The sequence below is a fragment of the Natrix helvetica genome (assembly GCF_964273705.1).
Source record: "Natrix helvetica genome assembly, chromosome: 1".
NCBI lineage: Eukaryota > Metazoa > Chordata > Lepidosauria > Squamata > Natricidae > Natrix > Natrix helvetica.
In genome coordinates this window covers 338,911,416-338,928,325 of record NC_138548.1, presented here as the reverse complement: position 1 = coordinate 338,928,325, position 16,910 = coordinate 338,911,416, and the positions used below count along the sequence as shown (strand labels likewise).

The 16,910-nt window shown below is 43.1% G+C and overlaps 1 protein-coding gene across 1 annotated transcript; it reads right to left on the bottom strand.

Annotated features, from left to right (window-relative positions):
- Nucleotides 1-4,393: 4,393 nt before the first annotated feature.
- On the bottom strand, nucleotides 4,394-15,553 carry LOC309399939 (uncharacterized protein). Its single transcript, XM_081968192.1, has 6 exons — nucleotides 15,042-15,553; nucleotides 13,103-13,526; nucleotides 12,019-12,133; nucleotides 11,840-11,904; nucleotides 10,634-10,763; nucleotides 4,394-9,421 (listed from the first exon to the last, which is right to left on the bottom strand). Exons 1-6 carry the CDS (start codon nucleotides 15,131-15,133, stop codon nucleotides 7,962-7,964), a joined length of 2,286 nt encoding a protein of 761 aa, XP_081824318.1. The 5' UTR covers nucleotides 15,134-15,553; the 3' UTR covers nucleotides 4,394-7,961.
- Nucleotides 15,554-16,910: the final 1,357 nt, after the last annotated feature.

Below are 16,910 nucleotides of genomic sequence, written 5' to 3'. Positions count from 1 at the left end.
ACCGGCGCAATAGGATACCATGGTCGATGGTATCAAAAGCCGCCGAGAGGTCTAATAGGACCAGGATAGAGGAGCAACCCCTATCTCTGGCCCTCCAGAGATCATCAACCAACGCGACCAAGGCTGTCTCGGTGCTGTGCCCGGGTCGGAAGCCGGACTGGCGTGGGTCTAGATAGTCGGATTCGTCTAGGTGTCGTGGGAGCTGCTGCGCCACCACATTCTCGACAACCTTCGCCAAGAAGGGGAGGTTGGAGACTGGACGATAGTTAGCTAGCTCCATTGGGTCGAGCGCAGGCCTCTTGAGCAAGGGTCTCACCACCGCCTCTTTCAAGGCGGTTGGTAAGTATCCCTCACTCAGTGAGGCGCTCACCAGGCCCAGGAGCCAGCCTCGTGTCACCTCCCAGGCTGCCAGTACCAGCCAGGAGGGGCACGGGTCCGTTAAACAAGTGGTGGGTCGCAGCCGTCCACGCAGCCTGTCCAAATCCTCGGGGGCAACAGAGTCAAACTCCTCCCAGAATGGTCTCTCAAGACTCGCTGTTGGCGGCTCGTCTGGTCCACTGACGGAGGTCCACCCGCTCCGGATCTGATCGATTTTGTCCTGAAGATATTCCCCAAACTCCTCTGCTCTACCCTGTAAGGGTGTCTCCCGCGCCCCCTGCGATAAAAGGGAGCGAGTTACCCTAAACAGGGCGGCAGGGCGGTTATCCGCGGACGCAATAAGAGCAGCACAATGTCTACGTTTGGCCGCTCTTATTGCCACAAGGTAAGTCCGCAAATAGGCTCTTACCTGTGTTCGGTCAGATTCGGAGCGCGAGGATCTCCACCTGCTCTCTAGACGTCTCCTGTGGCGCTTCATCACCCTGAGCTCCTCAGTAAACCAAGGAGCCCGGGTGGGTCGATGCCGCAGGAGAGGTCGCAAAGGCGCAACCCGGTCCAAGGCCCCAGTCGTCGCCCTATTCCAGGCAGTCACTAGGTCCTCGGAACGGGAGCGGGACAAGGCTACAGGTATTGGCCCAAGCTCCGTCAGGAATCTATCAGATTCCATCAGGTGCCTGGGGCGGTACCAGTTTATAGAGTCTGGTTCCGCCTCCTCGCGGTGGGGGATAGCGCCAGGGAAGTCCAGCCGGAGGGATGAGTGGTCTGACCATGACAGGGGCGTGATAACTAAATCCCCTATTCCCAGATCACTCGTCCACTGTTCAGATACAAAAATGAGGTCCAGTGTGTGGCCCCCTTCGTGAGTGGGGCCCTGCACTAATTGGGTCAGGTCCATGGCCGTCATGGAAGCCATGAACTCCCGAGCCACCTCGGAAGCCGCTCCCGTTGACGGCAAGTTGAAGTCCCCCATGACCAAAAGTCTGGGAGTCTCAACTGCCGTCGCTGAGATTAGCTCGAGGAGCTCGGGCAGGGCTGCTGATGCATAGCGAGGAGCCAAGTATACAATCAGCAAGCCCCACTGCCTCCCTGGGCCCCAGCTCACACCAAGGGACTCACACCCGGGTATCTGAGGAACAGTGAACTCCCTCGGCTCTAAACATTCCCTCATAACCACCGCCACCCCACCACCCTTACCCAGGGCCCGAGGCTGATGGAATGCTCGAAAACCCGGTGGGCACATTTCCACGAGGGGTAAACCACCCTCGTGGCCCAACCAGGTCTCCGTTATCCCTGCAAGGTCTAGCTCCCCCTCTGAGATCAACTCATTAATGAGGGGGGCCTTGTTGGTGACAGACCTTGCATTGCAAAGCATCAGCCGCAGGCCCTGGCTCTGTAGCACCTGTCCACCTAGACTGCAGGGGTTGGTACAAGCGACCGGGCGTAACCAGCAGCCGCGGTCTCCCAACCGACCTTGGGATCTTATCCTGTCCTCGCATCCCCTCCTCCCCGCGACCGTTGTAATAGGACAACCCTCTGCTTTCGTGACCTTTATATTCCCCCCCTCCACCGCATCCCCGTCCTTCCTGGACTCACCTGTCTGTCCGGCTCTAAAAGAGGACAGTGGGAAACTCTTTCAAGAGTCTGTTATTACATCCCACCACAATATCACAGATCTCCAAAAGGCTTGGTGGAGTCTGATTCCTGACTTGGCTTGCCTGAATTGTTGATGCTCTGCAATTGTGGAGAGCCTTAGAGTAGGGATATTTTTGGCTCCTTGGCAATCCGTTCCTGGCTGGGATACTTTAACTTTATTCAATTTCTAGACCGCCCCTCTCTCAGAAGAGACTCGGGGCGGTGTACAGTCATATTAAAACAACAGAACAATAAATATACATAGTATAAATATAGAATAAATATAGGGCTGGAGGAGGTAACAATAGTTCACTGTACAAATTTAGTTTAAGTTAGATTAGAATTTTAAAAATTTTAAATACATTAACCCTTAAAAACTATCCCAGATAAAATATCCACCAGGAGGTAAAATGGAACTATAGATGGGCCAGGCCGGCTAATTGGAACAGGAGAGTCTTAAGTTTTTGTCGGAAGGAGCGGAAGTCAGTAGTAGTTCTAATATCGGGGGGGAGGTCATTCCAGAGGGTTGGGCCCATCACAGAGAAGGCTCTACTCCTAGGCGCTGCCCGTTGGCATTGCTTGGTGGACGGCACCCGGAGGAGTCCCTCCCTGTGAGAGCGAATTGGTCGCAGGGATGTATGCGGTAGGATGCGATCCCGCAGGTAACTAGGTCCTGTGCCATGGAGTGCTTTGAAGATGGTAATACATTGCATTAGTTCCACTAATCGGCCACTTATGGAGAGAGCAGGAACGGAGGTGTACAGCCCTCTTTGATGTCTCAATGGCTTTCAGAAATAGCTTTCAGGCTTCTACTGCAACATCTCTGAGGGAGTGCACTGTTTTACAGTGCTTCTTCTCCTTCCGGTGGTAGTGATGGTAGAAGAAAAAATTCTTCAGACAAATCTATTTTCTGCTTGCACCAGGGATCTTTACTTTTTAAGATCAATATGGAATTGCTGGGGGAGGTTATCTGTTGACCCTGTCTGGTGTGCTAATGATATCCAGTTATTTTTCATATCTCCAGGACAAAATGAGTTAATCTCTGCAAGATCAAGTACTTTGGGGCTTGCAGAAATTCCACCATTGATTTGAACAGAGGTGGACTGACAATGATTCACAGTTCAGGGTTTCTCCCAGGCTTACTGGAGTGGACTGCTCATAGTCTAATCACAACAACGTAGTTGCAGCAACAGGAAGTTCAAGGGGAAGGCCTAAGAGAGGGTATAAATAACCCTCACTCTCCACTCCATGTGGTCAGCTACAGCAGGACCATGTGCTTGAGGGTTCTGCTTCATTAAAACATCTTTCCAATCAGCTCCATGTTTCCAGTGTTTTTCTCCCCATTTGGAACTGAACCAGATAGATATTTCTTCCAATAAGAGACTGCAGGAAGGAGGAGGGGGAAAGAGATATATCTGAAGTGACTCCTCTGCCTTTGGAAAGGTAAGATAAAGAAACCTGGGAGAGATACTAAAGCACAAGCAGAACAAAAAACAAATTTGAAAACTGTTTTTCAAAACCAAAACTCAAGGCTCCATAGAAAACCTTTCTTTTTAAAACCCTTGTTTGGAACTTGTCGCTCTGGCTCCTTTTGTGAGAAAGGAATTCTTCATCCTTTCAGCTCTCCCCACAGGCCACTCATTGATCTGCAGGTGACAAGTTTCTCAAACCACGAGGTCTTTGACTGAGTATTGTTCCATGCTTTTGCATAGTTACTGGCTGCCTCAAGTCTCAGTTCTACACCATGGATGCAACTTTGATTACCCATATTTTTCGGAGTATAAGACACACCTTTTTCCCTCAAGAGGGTGAAAATCTGGGTGGATCTTATACACTGAATACAGCATTTTTGGCCTCCCCAAACCCCACCCACTTCACCAAAATGGCCATGCATAGCCTTTAGGAGGCTTCCAGAGTGCTCCTGGGGGCTGGGGAGGGCAAAAATGAGCGGAAAATGGACCATTTTTTGCTCGTTTTCATTCCCCTCAGCCCGCAGGAGCACTCTACAAGCCCCCTAAAGGCTATGCATGCCCCTTTTTTGACAAAAAATGGACCGTTTTTGGGAGGTCCGCAGAGTGCAAAACTTTTTTTTTTAAATATGCCTCTTCAAAATCTTGGTGCGTCTTATACTCCAAAAAATACGGCATTTTGGGGTGTTTTTGCGTCCTAGCGCAGTTCCCTCTCTCATTTCTCTGTGTTGATAGGAGGACAAGAAATAGTTTTTCTTAATTTGATATTATTTTATTTTGGTCCCCACTGATTTCCAATTGTCACCTTTCCTGCTTGATCATTTGCAATGTTAAGCATCACTTTCATTGTTATTTTCCCGAGTATCCCCAACTAGGGGAAAAAATAGAAAGTGAGGAAGTAATGAAAAATTCAAAGTACAACTCCTCCTATTTGTCACTTTTAATTCAATATCACAATTATTCAACAGGACAATGCAGTATTACATTCCCTCACTCTAAACTTTGATGAAACTTGCACTGTCTTTGGATTATAATTTTGATTTTCTCTGGTGCGTTGTATCCAACTTTTTTTATATAAAGTTTTTTTATTTTTCCATTTTCATAACATATGATCACATGTATACTATTACACAGCCAACATCATATTGTATTATTAAATGTTTACATCAATTCACCTTATCATCAACTCCCAAAAACAATTATTGGCTCTTTTGCTCTCCATACACCATATTTGTACCTTATCCATCACTTTCTTCTCCCTCTCTCCTTCCCCTCCCTACCTCCTTTCTTCCCTCTGTCATCCTTCTGTTCTCTACTACCCCTTCCTCTCTCCTTCTCTCTCCCCTTTTCACTCCTTCTTTCTCTCCTCCTCTTCCCCCCCTGCCCTCTCTCCTGTCCCTCTCTTCTTCCCTTACCACTCTCCTCTACTTCACGCCACACTTCATCTCATTTATTTGGTGTATTTCAGCTTCTGAGCGAGCTCCATTTTATGTTGATGGAATTTATAATTCCTTTTCAATATACATATTTAATTAACATATATCTTCCTCCTTTTTTTAAGAGAGAGAAAAAAAGTATACATATATAGTAATTGTGTTTTTTTAAAAAAAACCTGCCTAATTTTGGACGAGATGTAGACCTGGTTACAATTCTCAGCTACTCTCATCGTTATATTTATATAATTATGCATCCTTACACGCCCCTAATTTGTGATTCTGTCTTTAAATCTGAATAATTTCCCATTGTAAGTATATTTCATAATCCCTCTCCATTTTTCCATATCTTGGCTTAGATTACCCTTAATTGTCTATGAATAGCAATCCTTGCTGTTCAATGTTCATTACAATTCCCTTAATCTACTATATTGAATAACAAGCGGTAAACATCTCATTTTGTTCATCATCTTAGAAGTTCTACATATGTCCATGTTTCGTATATTTTAACCCATGCTTAATTGTCCTTACATCGTCATATTCAATCAATTAGCAACTCAATTTAATGATCATGTATAAAAGTGAATCACAAACCTCTGCTTTAGAATCTCCCCATTACAGTTTCATATTTGTCCATATTTTAACCTTTATTTATCTTTCTGTTATCATATTCAATCAGTTAGCAACTCAATTTTATTGTCATGTTTAGGAGTAAACCACATATCTCACCTTTATCTTTCCCCATATAACAATTTATAATTGTCTGATTTTTCCTAGTAAGTCTTTTGTCCCACTTCTCTATTCCTGTCTTCTCCCTTTTCTTTGTTTTGACACATCCACCCTCTTTAATTTTCCCCAAACCACCGTCAAAGAAATCTTTTATATTTTCCTTTGTTGGGGCGTAACCCCCTCCTTCAGTTTTCCCTATGTCACTGTCAACCTCCATAAGATCTTTTGTCTGCTTTTTATTTCTTTTTGTTGGGACACATCCCCACTTTCCAATTTTCCCTATACCACTGCCAAACCCAATGAAGTTTTTTGTCTGTTTTTTATTTCCCACCATTTCTATCCCTTCATTATCTCTCCCCCTTCTTCCTTCACTTCTTCCTTAAATTCCTGCTTCTCTGAGTTCAGAATTCTATTTAGAATTGATTTTAATGATTTATGCATATTTTTTATAATTTCACGTAGTTCTTCAAATTCCCACCTTTCCATAATGTCCAGTTCCAAAATTACAGTTAATTATACAGTTGTTATTTCAGAGTTCTGGTCCACCTTAAATTTAGCTAGTTCAGTTGCTGTGGAGAAGAAAAGCGGCAGGTGCCATCTTGGTCTTTTGTTCTTCCTTAATGTCCAGTTCCAAAATTGTAGTTAGTTATAAAGTTCTTATTTCAAAGTTCTGGTCCATCTTAAATTTAGCTAATTCAGTTAATGTAAAACAGAAGCGGGAGCCATCTTGATCTTTTGCAGAAAAAAAACACCTTTGTATTTTCTTTGATTTTTTTCCCCTTGCTACTTTCCACCTCTCATTGGTTATAGTTGCTAAAAATATATTAATTGGACCAAACTTTCACACAGCCAAACTCGGGTATGTTTCTCTTTGCCTTCTGCTTTTCCAAGTTCTGATTTATGGCAGTTGGTTAATTAAATCTTCCCGCACAGGTAAGATTAGGTTATCAGTTATCAGTGAGAAAATAGTGCTTTTTTCTTGATTTTTCTCCCTTGTTGCATTCTACCTCTCATTACTTGGGAGTTGCTTAAGATATATTAGTTAGAAGAAATTCGGATGAAGGAAATCTCGTCGGAATGTTTGGTTTCTATTTCAAATCCAAAACCAAATTTAGAGGGTTTTTTTGAGTGGGTTTGTCACTTCTCTGCTTTCTCCTTTTCTGTCCAAATTATTTCACACAAATGGCTTTTGCGGGGGGGGGGGGGTAGTGTTTCAACCCTCTATTTTTCCCCTTCTTTCTTTTTGCCAAAATCCAGATCTGTCTATTAATATTATTTATGCTCTCAGGATTCTTTGTCTTTTCCAAGTTTTGATTTATGACTGTGGGTTAATTGGATCTTACCCATCTTTCACCTCAACAGGATGGTATTGCATTCCATCACACTCTAAACTTTGATGAAACTTGAACTGTCTTTGGATTATAATTTTGATTTTCACTGGTGCATTGTTTCCAACTTTTTGTGAGGATAAAGGACATAGGTTTGTTTAATAAAATGATAATGTTTTAAGGAATGAGAAGGAAGGGGAAAACTATTCTAAGAAGATTAGTCAAAAGAAGGACATTTTAAACACTTGGTATGTGATCAAGTGGGAAGAAATAACAGAGCTGGAGACTCACTTTTGAAAAGAAAATCCATGGATTTAAGTAATTAAATCTAGAATTAACATAGATTCTCATACAAATGTATGGGAAATTATATCATTCCTCCTCCTGTTGCTCTCTCTCCACAGTACATGCACTTATATGGCTTTTCCCTTGTACAGATCTTCTTATGGGAAGTAAGATGCTAGTTTGGCTGAAACCCTTTCTGCACTCCAAGGATTTGTATGGTTTTTCCCGTGTGGATCTTTTTATTACCAGTAAGTTGATTCCTGTAAATAAAAGTCTTGCCATACTCTCTGCCTTTATATGGCTATTCCCCTGTATGGATCCTTCTATGGAAAGTAAGGTGGCTGTTCTTACAAAAGGTCTTTCCACACTCCATGCATTTTATGGCTTCTCCCCTGTGTGGATCCTTCTATGGGAAGGAAGATGATTGTTGTCACTAAGGGTCTTTCCACACTCTATGCATTTATGTGGCTTCTCCCCAGTGTGGCTCCTTCTATGATAAGTAAAATGACTTTGTTGACTAAAGCCTCCACACTCCAAGCATTTATATGGCTTTTCTTCTGTGTGGATCCTTTTATGGGAATTAAGACTACTCTGTTGGCTAAAGCCCTTTTCAAACTCCATACACTTATATGACTTCTCCCCTGTGTGGATCCTTCTATGAGAAGTAAGATGACTGTTGGAACTAAAGGTCTTTCCACACTATGCATTTATATGCCTCCTCCTGTGTGGATCCTTTGATGGGATTTAAGTTTACTGCTTGTTATGAAGTCCTTTCCACATTCCATGCATTTATATGGCTTCTCCCCTGTGTGGATCCTTTGATGGGGTGTAAGTTTACTGCTTGTTCTGAAGCTTTTTCCACACTCCATGCATTTATATGGCTTCTCCCCTGTGTGGATCCTTTGATGGGTAATAAGGGCACTCTTATGGCTAAAGCCCTTCCCACACTCCATGCATTTATATGGCTTCTCCCCTGTGTGGATCCTTTGATGGGATGTACGTTTACTGCTTGCTCTGAAGCTCTTTCCACACTCCATGCATTTATATGGCTTCTCCCCTGTGTGGATCTTTTGATGGAATGTAAGTTTACTGCTTGTTCTGAAGCTCTTTCCACACTCCATGCATTTATATGGCTTCTCCCCTGTGTGGATCCTTTGATGGGATGTAAGTTTACTGCTTGTTCTGAAGCTCTTTCCACACTCCATGCATTTATATGGCTTTTCCCCTGTGTGGATCCTTTTATGGAGAGTAAGGGCACCGCTTGTTATGAAGTCCTTTCCACACTCCATGCATTTAAATGGCTTTTCCCCTGTGTGTATCCTTTTATGGAGAGTAAGGGCACTGCTTGTGCTGAAGCCCTTTCCACAGCCCATGCATTTATATGGCTTCTCCCCTGTGTGGATCCTTCGATGAGAAGTAAGATTACTGTCGAAACTAAAGGTCTTTCCACAGTCCATGCATTTATATGGCTTCTCCCCTGCATGGAAACGTTGATGGGATCTAAGATAACTGTTTCTTCTGAAGCCCTTTCCACACTCCATGCATTTATATGGCTTATCCTCTGTGTGGATCATTTGATGGTTAATAAGGGTGCTCTTTTGGCTAAAGTCCTTTCCACACTCCATGCATTTAAATGGCTTCCCTCCTGTGTGGATCCTTTTATGGTTAATAAGGGTGCTCTTTTGGCTAAAGCCCTTTCCACATACCAGGCATTTATACGGCTTCTCCCCTATATGTCTACTGTTATGGGAAATAAGATGACCCCATTGGTGCTTTCCATACTCAAAGTATTTAAACGGCTTCTCTCCTACGTGCATCCTTTTATGAGATGTCACTCTTTCTCTAGTCCCATTGTAATTTTTTCCATTTTCTTTGCATATATAGGCTTCTGGTTTGGCTTGGGTTGGATAATATTCATTTACATCTAATATGTCTTTGAATAGTCCTATACCTTTCCCAATATATTTTTTCTCTATTTTTCCTAGTTGGTCAAGAAAGCCTTGCAACTGAGCATCAACTGAAGATGAGCTTCCCTTATTCCAATTGTTTGATGGGTTTCTCTCTTGCCTTTGTTGTTCCATTTGATTTGCAGGCTTCTCTGTTCTGTTCCCAAGCCTGAACTTTTGGAATAGTTCAACTGACTCTTTATTTTCCTGCCCATTATTACCTTCAAAGGAAAAGAGAAATAAAAATGTTAGCAAGGTTATGAAAAAAGGTCAATTTTCCAGAAGTCATATGAATGTCCCTCTGATATTGTGCAAAATTCCAATATATTGCACATTTGTACACTTATAAGGGACGCAGTGGCTCCGTGACTAAGACACTGAGCTTGTTGATCAGAAAGGCCGGCAGTTCAGCGATTTGAATCCCTAGCGCTACATAACCAGGTGAGCTCCCGTTACTTGTCCCAGCTTCTGCCAACCTAGCAGTTCTAAAGCACGTAAAAATGCAAGTAGAAAAATGGGAACCACCTTTGGTGGGAAGGTAACAGCATTCTGTGCACCTTTGGCGTTTAGTTATGCCGGCCACATGACCACGGAGACGTCTTCGGACAGCGCTGGCTCTTCGGCAAACGGAGATGAGTACTGCCCCCTAGAGTTGGGAATGACTAGCACATACGTGCAAGGGGATCCTTTACCTTTATACTTATAATGGCATGGTATATACATTATAATATCTCTATTCATGAGACATCAAAGCTTTCAAACATCTAAAACAAAATTTTAATTTAAAAACCAGGAGAAACATCCAAGAAAGCATTGATAGAAAACCCAATTGGAGGTGGGCCAATTCCGGAAGAGCCCTCTGAGAATTAATTTTGAAACTCATTTTTTTCTTCCTATACAAAGCTACCTTCCATTTGTGTTTTATTTTTTCCTGCCAAAGATCACATGATTGCAGAGAGAAAAAAATAAGAGTTCTTGTATTAATCCTAAGCAGCATGCATGCAATAGAAAAATGGCACCAGTTTGCCCTAATTTCAAGACTCAGGATAGAAGTGAAATGGAAGGAAAGTCCATTAAGCCAAAAATTAATTGAATTGTAATCCTTCATAGTACTGATACGGAAGTACCTGGGCCAAAAGATATGAAATCTCTGTAACAGAGTTTAGCATTATCTCAAACCAAGGAATTACTTTATCACTGACAGGTTTAAATAGAAATAGAAAAACTCAACAGATGTCAAATGGCACAGGATGCATCTAAGCAGAAAGCCATTGATCTATTTCCATACTAGGAGCAGTAGAACAGCATATCTTTGTCTTTTCCCTCTCAAGAGATGACCTCTATTTGGAGATTTTTTTAAAATAAGAAACAGCCAATGGCATCTAACTACAACATGTTTTCCTGAACTCTGACTGGGGAATAGAAAACCTTACCTAAAGAAGCCATGTTCCTATAATTCTCCATCATGACTTCCCAATGCAGAGCTTTTTGGTCAGGATCCAGCTGAGACCACTCCTCCTCTGAGAAATAAACAGCCACCTCCTCAAAGGGCACAAACCCTCCCTGAAAACAAAACAAAAAGTACAGAATAGGCCTGGGAGGGACTGCAAGATCTGCCCCATTATTTAGAAATTCCCAAAGCAAAGTTATGCGCTAAGGTCTATGCTTAATAGGATTCCAGGACTGAGATGAGAAAATGGACAGAACAAAAAGCATTTGACTGAAAAAATATTTTAGGCAGCTTTTATCACCTTGACTGATTCTACAGGACTTTTGGTACCATTCAGTAAAGGTAACCCCAGTTTCCTTCTGGATTGATACATCTACCATCCACTCTCAAAACGCTCTTCTCAATCCATTAATCCATCCACCATCAAAAGACTCTCATCATCTGGAGAGAATCATCTGGCAGGTGGGCCTTGGCAACACCATCTGTCAGTAATCCTTCTTATGTTTGCAGAAGGAAGTCTGTGTGTATGTGTTGGAAGATTTGGTAAAGTGCCATCAATATCCAGAGACACAAAACTCTTCATATAGCAAGGAAAGTGCTAATAGTCTGAGCCATTGGCTGAACAGGAGTCAAAGAAACAGAAAATTTCCTAAGGAGAACATGTCTTAACCTTCGTAGCCAAAGGGGACTTTCAGAACAATTTTTGTACCCAGCTTTTTCTATACGGCCACTTTCAATCAATTTTAACTTATCTTTTAATCTGATGAATTTATTTTCTTGTGTCTTTGTAATGTAAACATTATATTTGTAAAATACAATATAAACTTTGCAACAAAGCTTTTTTTAAATGGTAATGTACCAGTATGAATATTACGTCATTTTTTTCTAGCATCCTTGCCTAAATTAAGTCAAAGAATGGCAAAAAGAATGGGCATCGTGAAGGATTTTGTAAAAAAAAGTAGTTATTGAAATGTATGGAGTATAATTCGTATAAAGAATACTTTTTAAAATATTGGTCTTAAAAAAATCCTAATAAGAATCTCATTTGAATTTTTGTTGCTTGGAGACATGAAAATAAGGCCTCCCAAACAAGAGAGAAAAAATGGAAGGAGACAGTACAATGTACGGAACTTGATTTTTTGAAGAAAGAGGAGAATACAAATCTAATAAATATTTTTCCTTCTCTTACTTGAGTTGGTTCAGCCATTGTTTCATCTTTACCAAAAGGGACAGTCAGCTTCCCTCTATTCTTCCCTGTGAGGGAGACAGAATTTTAAAATGCTAGGTAGAGGTGTGCTATAATAGCAAAGACATAGAGAAGATGAGACAGCTGACATCTTTATGGGGAATGGGAGAGTCTTGTATTACCTCTGGATGCTTCTTGATTTGTGTCATCCTGAGTAGTCCTTAAGAAAAATAGTTCCCGAGGGGTATCGGACAGATGCCTCCTTCTCTCAGGATCTCTATTCTCCTCAGTGAAGGACTTGAAATATAAGCCAGATAAAAGAATAAGAATGAAAGGACAATGCAAACTATGAAATGGATTCTTGTTCTGTTTTTCAACACCACTTGAAAACACCCAATGTCCATCAGTTAGAGTTAGGAAAAGGCCTCCCCAAATCTTTCTTCTAAGAATGGATAATGGAACAATCTATGCACAGTCACTCGTGCCCTCGTCCTTTCTCGCCTGGACTACTGCAACACTCTCTACATGGGGCTGCCCTTGAAGAGCACCCAGAGGCTTCAGCTGGTCCAGAATGCGGCCGCGCAGGTTATCATGGGGGTACCTAGGTGCTCCCATGTTACACCCCTTTTTCGGCGGCCTGCACTGGTTGCTGGTTGTTTTCCGGGTGCGATTCAAGGTACTAATTATGACCTTTAAAGCGCTCCATGGCTTAGGCCCAGGGTACTTGCGAGACCACCTACTGCCACCAGTAGCCTCCCACTGTCCAGTGCGATCCCATAGAGTTGGCCTCCTCAGCGTGCCGTCGGCCAGTCAGTGTCGGCTAGCGACCCTCAGAGGGAGAGCCTTCTCTTGGGAGCGCCTTCCCTCTGGAATGAGCTGCCCCCGGAGCTTCGCATAATCCCCGACCTCCGGTCCTTCCGACGCGCCCTAAAAAGTTGGCTTTTCCAGCAAGTCGGCCTGGCCTGTTAATTTCATCAAATTTTTAAAATGTTAGTGTTATATTAATTCGGTTTATTGCTTGGATTGTTTCTAATTTTCTTTTAAGTTTTGTAATATGAGTTTTTTAATGCTGTACGCCGCCCTGAGTCCTTTGGGAGAAGGATGGCATATAAATCTAATAAAACAAACAAACAAACAAACAATGTCCTTCAAGAATTAGTGAAAACTTATGAATACCAGATAACTGATAGTGAGTAGCATAGAATTAAAACACATTGTTTATTACATTTAAACCCATTCTAGTCTCCCGAGATGAAATTATCTCACCTGCAACTCAACCTGCTCCTTCTTCTCCTCCTCCGCCTGGCTCAGGAGGAAGCCTTCCACCAGGGCCACCGCCTGGGAGCTGGTCTCTGCTCCACACTCCCGCACCCAGCTCTCCATCTGCAGGGGCAGAAGGGCCAGGAACTGCTCCAGAACAACCAGGTCCAGCATCTGTGCTTTTGTGTGCTTATCTGGTCTCAACCATCGACTACAAAAGAAGTGGAGTCGGCTGCAAAGTCCTCGGGGACCCTCATCCTCCTGATATTGGACGCTCCTGAAATTCAAAGCCTGAACTTGTGAAACGATTATTCCTTCTTCCAGCTTCTTCTGCCCAGTTCTTGCCGAGATCTCCCCGTGGATTCCAGACTGAGCACCAGAAGGGCCTTTTCCAGTTCTCTCATTTGCTAAACAGCTTGCCATTCTTTTTCTGTCCTATAACACAATTCCAAATAGGTTGAAGGAATCTTGAGGATCCCCAAATGCTTTTTCATTCATTGGAGCATTCATCTAGCCTCAGGACTAACCAGAACAAACCATTCAGCCCCCTTTGTTGAAGATGAAAGGCTGTACAAATCGCTTCCCATTTACGTATCTGAGACCGAAAACCAAATAAATGCCAAGAATTAGAAAGTGGTGCATTTAACCATTCAATAATAATCCTACTTCTGGAAGGAAGTATGTTTCTGAGCTAGTGTAGAATTACAGTAGCACTGAGTATAAGACGCACTGGAGTATAAGATGTACCAAGACTTTGCACTCTGCAAACCTCCCCAAAATGGCCCGATTGTCGTGAAAACAGGCCCGGGGTTTTTTTGTCAAAAAAGGGCATTAGGAAGCTTATAGAGTGCTTCTGCTGGCTGGGGGGGGGGGGCAAAATTGAGCCAAAAACGGTCCGTTTTTTACTCATTTCTGCCCTCCCCAGCCCCCAGGAGCTCTCTGAAAGCCTCCTACAAGCTATGCACAGTAATTTTGGTGACGGGGCGGGGTTTCAGGAGGCCAAAAATGCTATAGTCAGTGTATAAGAGGCCCCCACATTTTCAGCCTCTTTTTTGAGGGAAAAAGGTGAGTTTTATACTTCGAAAAATACGGTAGTTTTTGTGTGTGATTGCGTGTGTTGCAAACTATGGGATTGACCCTCATCAAAAATTGGGATGAAATGCACTGAATAAATGCATTTCAGAACACTCCCCCCCCCTATTTCTTTCTCCCCCAAAGAAGGGCTTGCTTTTAAAAACCAAGAAATACATATACACTCTAGAAAAAGTGCAGAGAAGAGCAACAAAGATGATTAGGGGACTGGAAGCTAAAACATACAAAGAACGGTTGCTGGAACTGGATATGTCTAGTGTTATGAAAAAAAGGACTAGAGGTGACATAATAGCAGTGTTCCAATATCTCAGGGGTTGCCACAAAGAAGAGGGAGTCAAACTATTCTCCAAGGCGCCTGAGGGTAGAAGAAGAAGCAATGGGTGGAAACTAATCAAGGAGAGCAGCAACCTAGAACAAAAAAGGAATCTCCTGACAGAACAATTAATCAGTGGAACAACTTGCCTCCAGAAGTTGTAAATGCTCCAACACTGGAAGTTTTAAAGAAGAGACTGGATAGTCATTTGTCTGAAATGGTATAGGATTTCCTACCTAAGCAGGGGGTTGGACTAGAAGACCTCCAATATATATGTTATTCTATATATCTATATACCTGCAGGCAGGGTTTACACAACATGCCAATCCCCGAACACCTTAACAAACCATGAAAGTCCACATAACATGAAAACCAACGAAGTGAGCCTAGTTGCTTTTTAAGAGTCAAATTACATTATTATAGGCAGGCAGGTTCACAAAAACGTGCCTTAAGCCCAAACAGTAACTGCATGTGATGAGTTCGTGTGAAACACAAGGATTGAAGGAACGTAGATTGGAGATGATTTCCAGGTTCACTCACCCTCCGAAGGCAAATTGAACGGCAGATGACCCAAGCCCTATTTTAGCAGCATCCAGCACATAGTAATTGATTGCAGGCACAATCTTCTGCATCTACTTCCTTGTAAAACTTTTCTTCTTTCCTGCTTGTGATTTGCCATGGAAGTTCACCTTCTCCCCCTACCGAGCTTTCCCCGGGAAATGGCATGTGATTGCCTACCCCAGAATACCTTTCTTCTTCCTGGGGACCTGGATTTGTTTCTGGGGACAACACAACTGGAGGCAAAACAGCCTTGTCTGGAGGTCTGCTTCCTCCCTCCACCCCCGCCTGTTACGAGCATAGAAAGGGGGGCAGGGGAGCATGGGATCAGGGCTCCATGGACTCAGAAGATTGAACCTGGATGAGGGCATATATCTCTTACTTCTTCAGCGTCAGAACCTCCTGCCTCCCTTTGAATGGGAAAACATCCACCAGTCACCCAGCACCACAGTTGGATCTCTTCCTTCCAAGGCTTTCCTCCGGTTTTATCTCCTGCATAATTCAAAGGGTTAAAGAGAGAGAGAGTGCAGTGTCCTAGAGAGGCAAGATTAAGCATGTCATTCCCTTCTCAGCTTCCTCTGAAATCCATCTGTGGCCCTCCAGTGGTACAATGCTGAAGCGCATGGATGTTGCTTTCTCTTTGCAGAGGGAGCTCCTGGTGGATTGTATGTACATTGTAGGTACTAATGCAAAGAAGGAAGAAAGGTACATTTCTGATGGGAAGTAGGTGTTTGTCATGTCCACCCTGATTCCTGATGGATCCAAGTGCTTTTAACAACATTAGGCCTATCCGCAACCCTCCATATTTAAGAAAATCTGGAGAAAGTTGTATCCCTGCATAGAGAGGCGGGGGGGGGGGCAAGGAGCAGACAAGAAATGGAATTCTGCCTTCTTTTCACTCAAGAGCCTCAAAATAATCCTATCCTGCCTCTGCACCCCATAAAAGAGACAATAGTGTTGTCCCCAGTTTGGGTCTCAGCCTGGTGCTTAAGCCAATGAAGAACACCAGACACAACCTGCCAGTTTTGTTTCCTTTTATTGAAGCACTGCAAATATGCCAAGGAACTTTGAGCAATAGAATTAAGAAAGCTTTATACATTTTTACTAAAGCAGAAGGCGGGATAAGGCAGGATATATAAGAAATACCATCTAATAAACATTTTTGTTGTTGCTAGTTGCAAAGTCATGTCCGACCCATCGCGACCCCATGGACAATGTTCCTCCAGGCCTTCCTGTCTTCTACCATCCTCTGGAGTCCATTTGAACTCACTCCTACTGCTTCAGTGACTCCATCCAACCACCTCATTCTCTGTAATGATCTAACAATTATTCTATAATTTCTATTGCCATCCCTATTCCTAACCTTGCCTAATGAATGGTTCAGGACTTACCTCTCGTGTTTTCCCGAAAATAAGATAAGAGTCTTATTTTCTTTTGACCCCTGAAATAAGCGTTTGGCCTTATTTTGGGGGAGGTCTTATTATTTTTGAGGTGCAGGAGGCAGCAAGCGTAGTCACCTCATGGCTGCTGCTATGTTGCAATATTTTCAGGGAGGGCTTATTTTCAGAGGAGAGCTTAGTTTAGTGCATGGTCTCAAAAGCCCGATTGGGCTTATTATCCGGGAAGATCTTATTTGGGGGGGAACAGCGTAATACACATTCTATTTGTTCCAGGCCATCTCTGTTCCTAACTTCCAGCTAAGGTCTGCAAGATGCCTAACTCTTTGTTACTTTTACCAACTTTCTAACCAGGATTGATACAAGCTTTACACGAGCATATTCCCTGTGAATAAGCATTCTTTATTCCTGCCAGACAGATTCCACAATTGCATCCTTCCCCGTCTTCTTTCAA

Excerpts from the sequence above, each read along its gene's own strand:
- LOC309399939 (XM_081968192.1), bottom strand. The coding sequence starts at position 15,133 with ATGCAGAAGATTGTGCCTGCAATCAATTACTATGTGCTGGATGCTGCT. Across the intron at positions 11,905-12,018 it reads AAATCAAGAAGCATCCAGAG|GGAAGAATAGAGGGAAGCTG; the intron begins GTAATACAAGAC and ends TCTCCCTCACAG. Across the intron at positions 10,764-11,839 it reads CAATGGCTGAACCAACTCAA|GGAGGGTTTGTGCCCTTTGA; the intron begins GTAAGAGAAGGA and ends TTTTGTTTTCAG.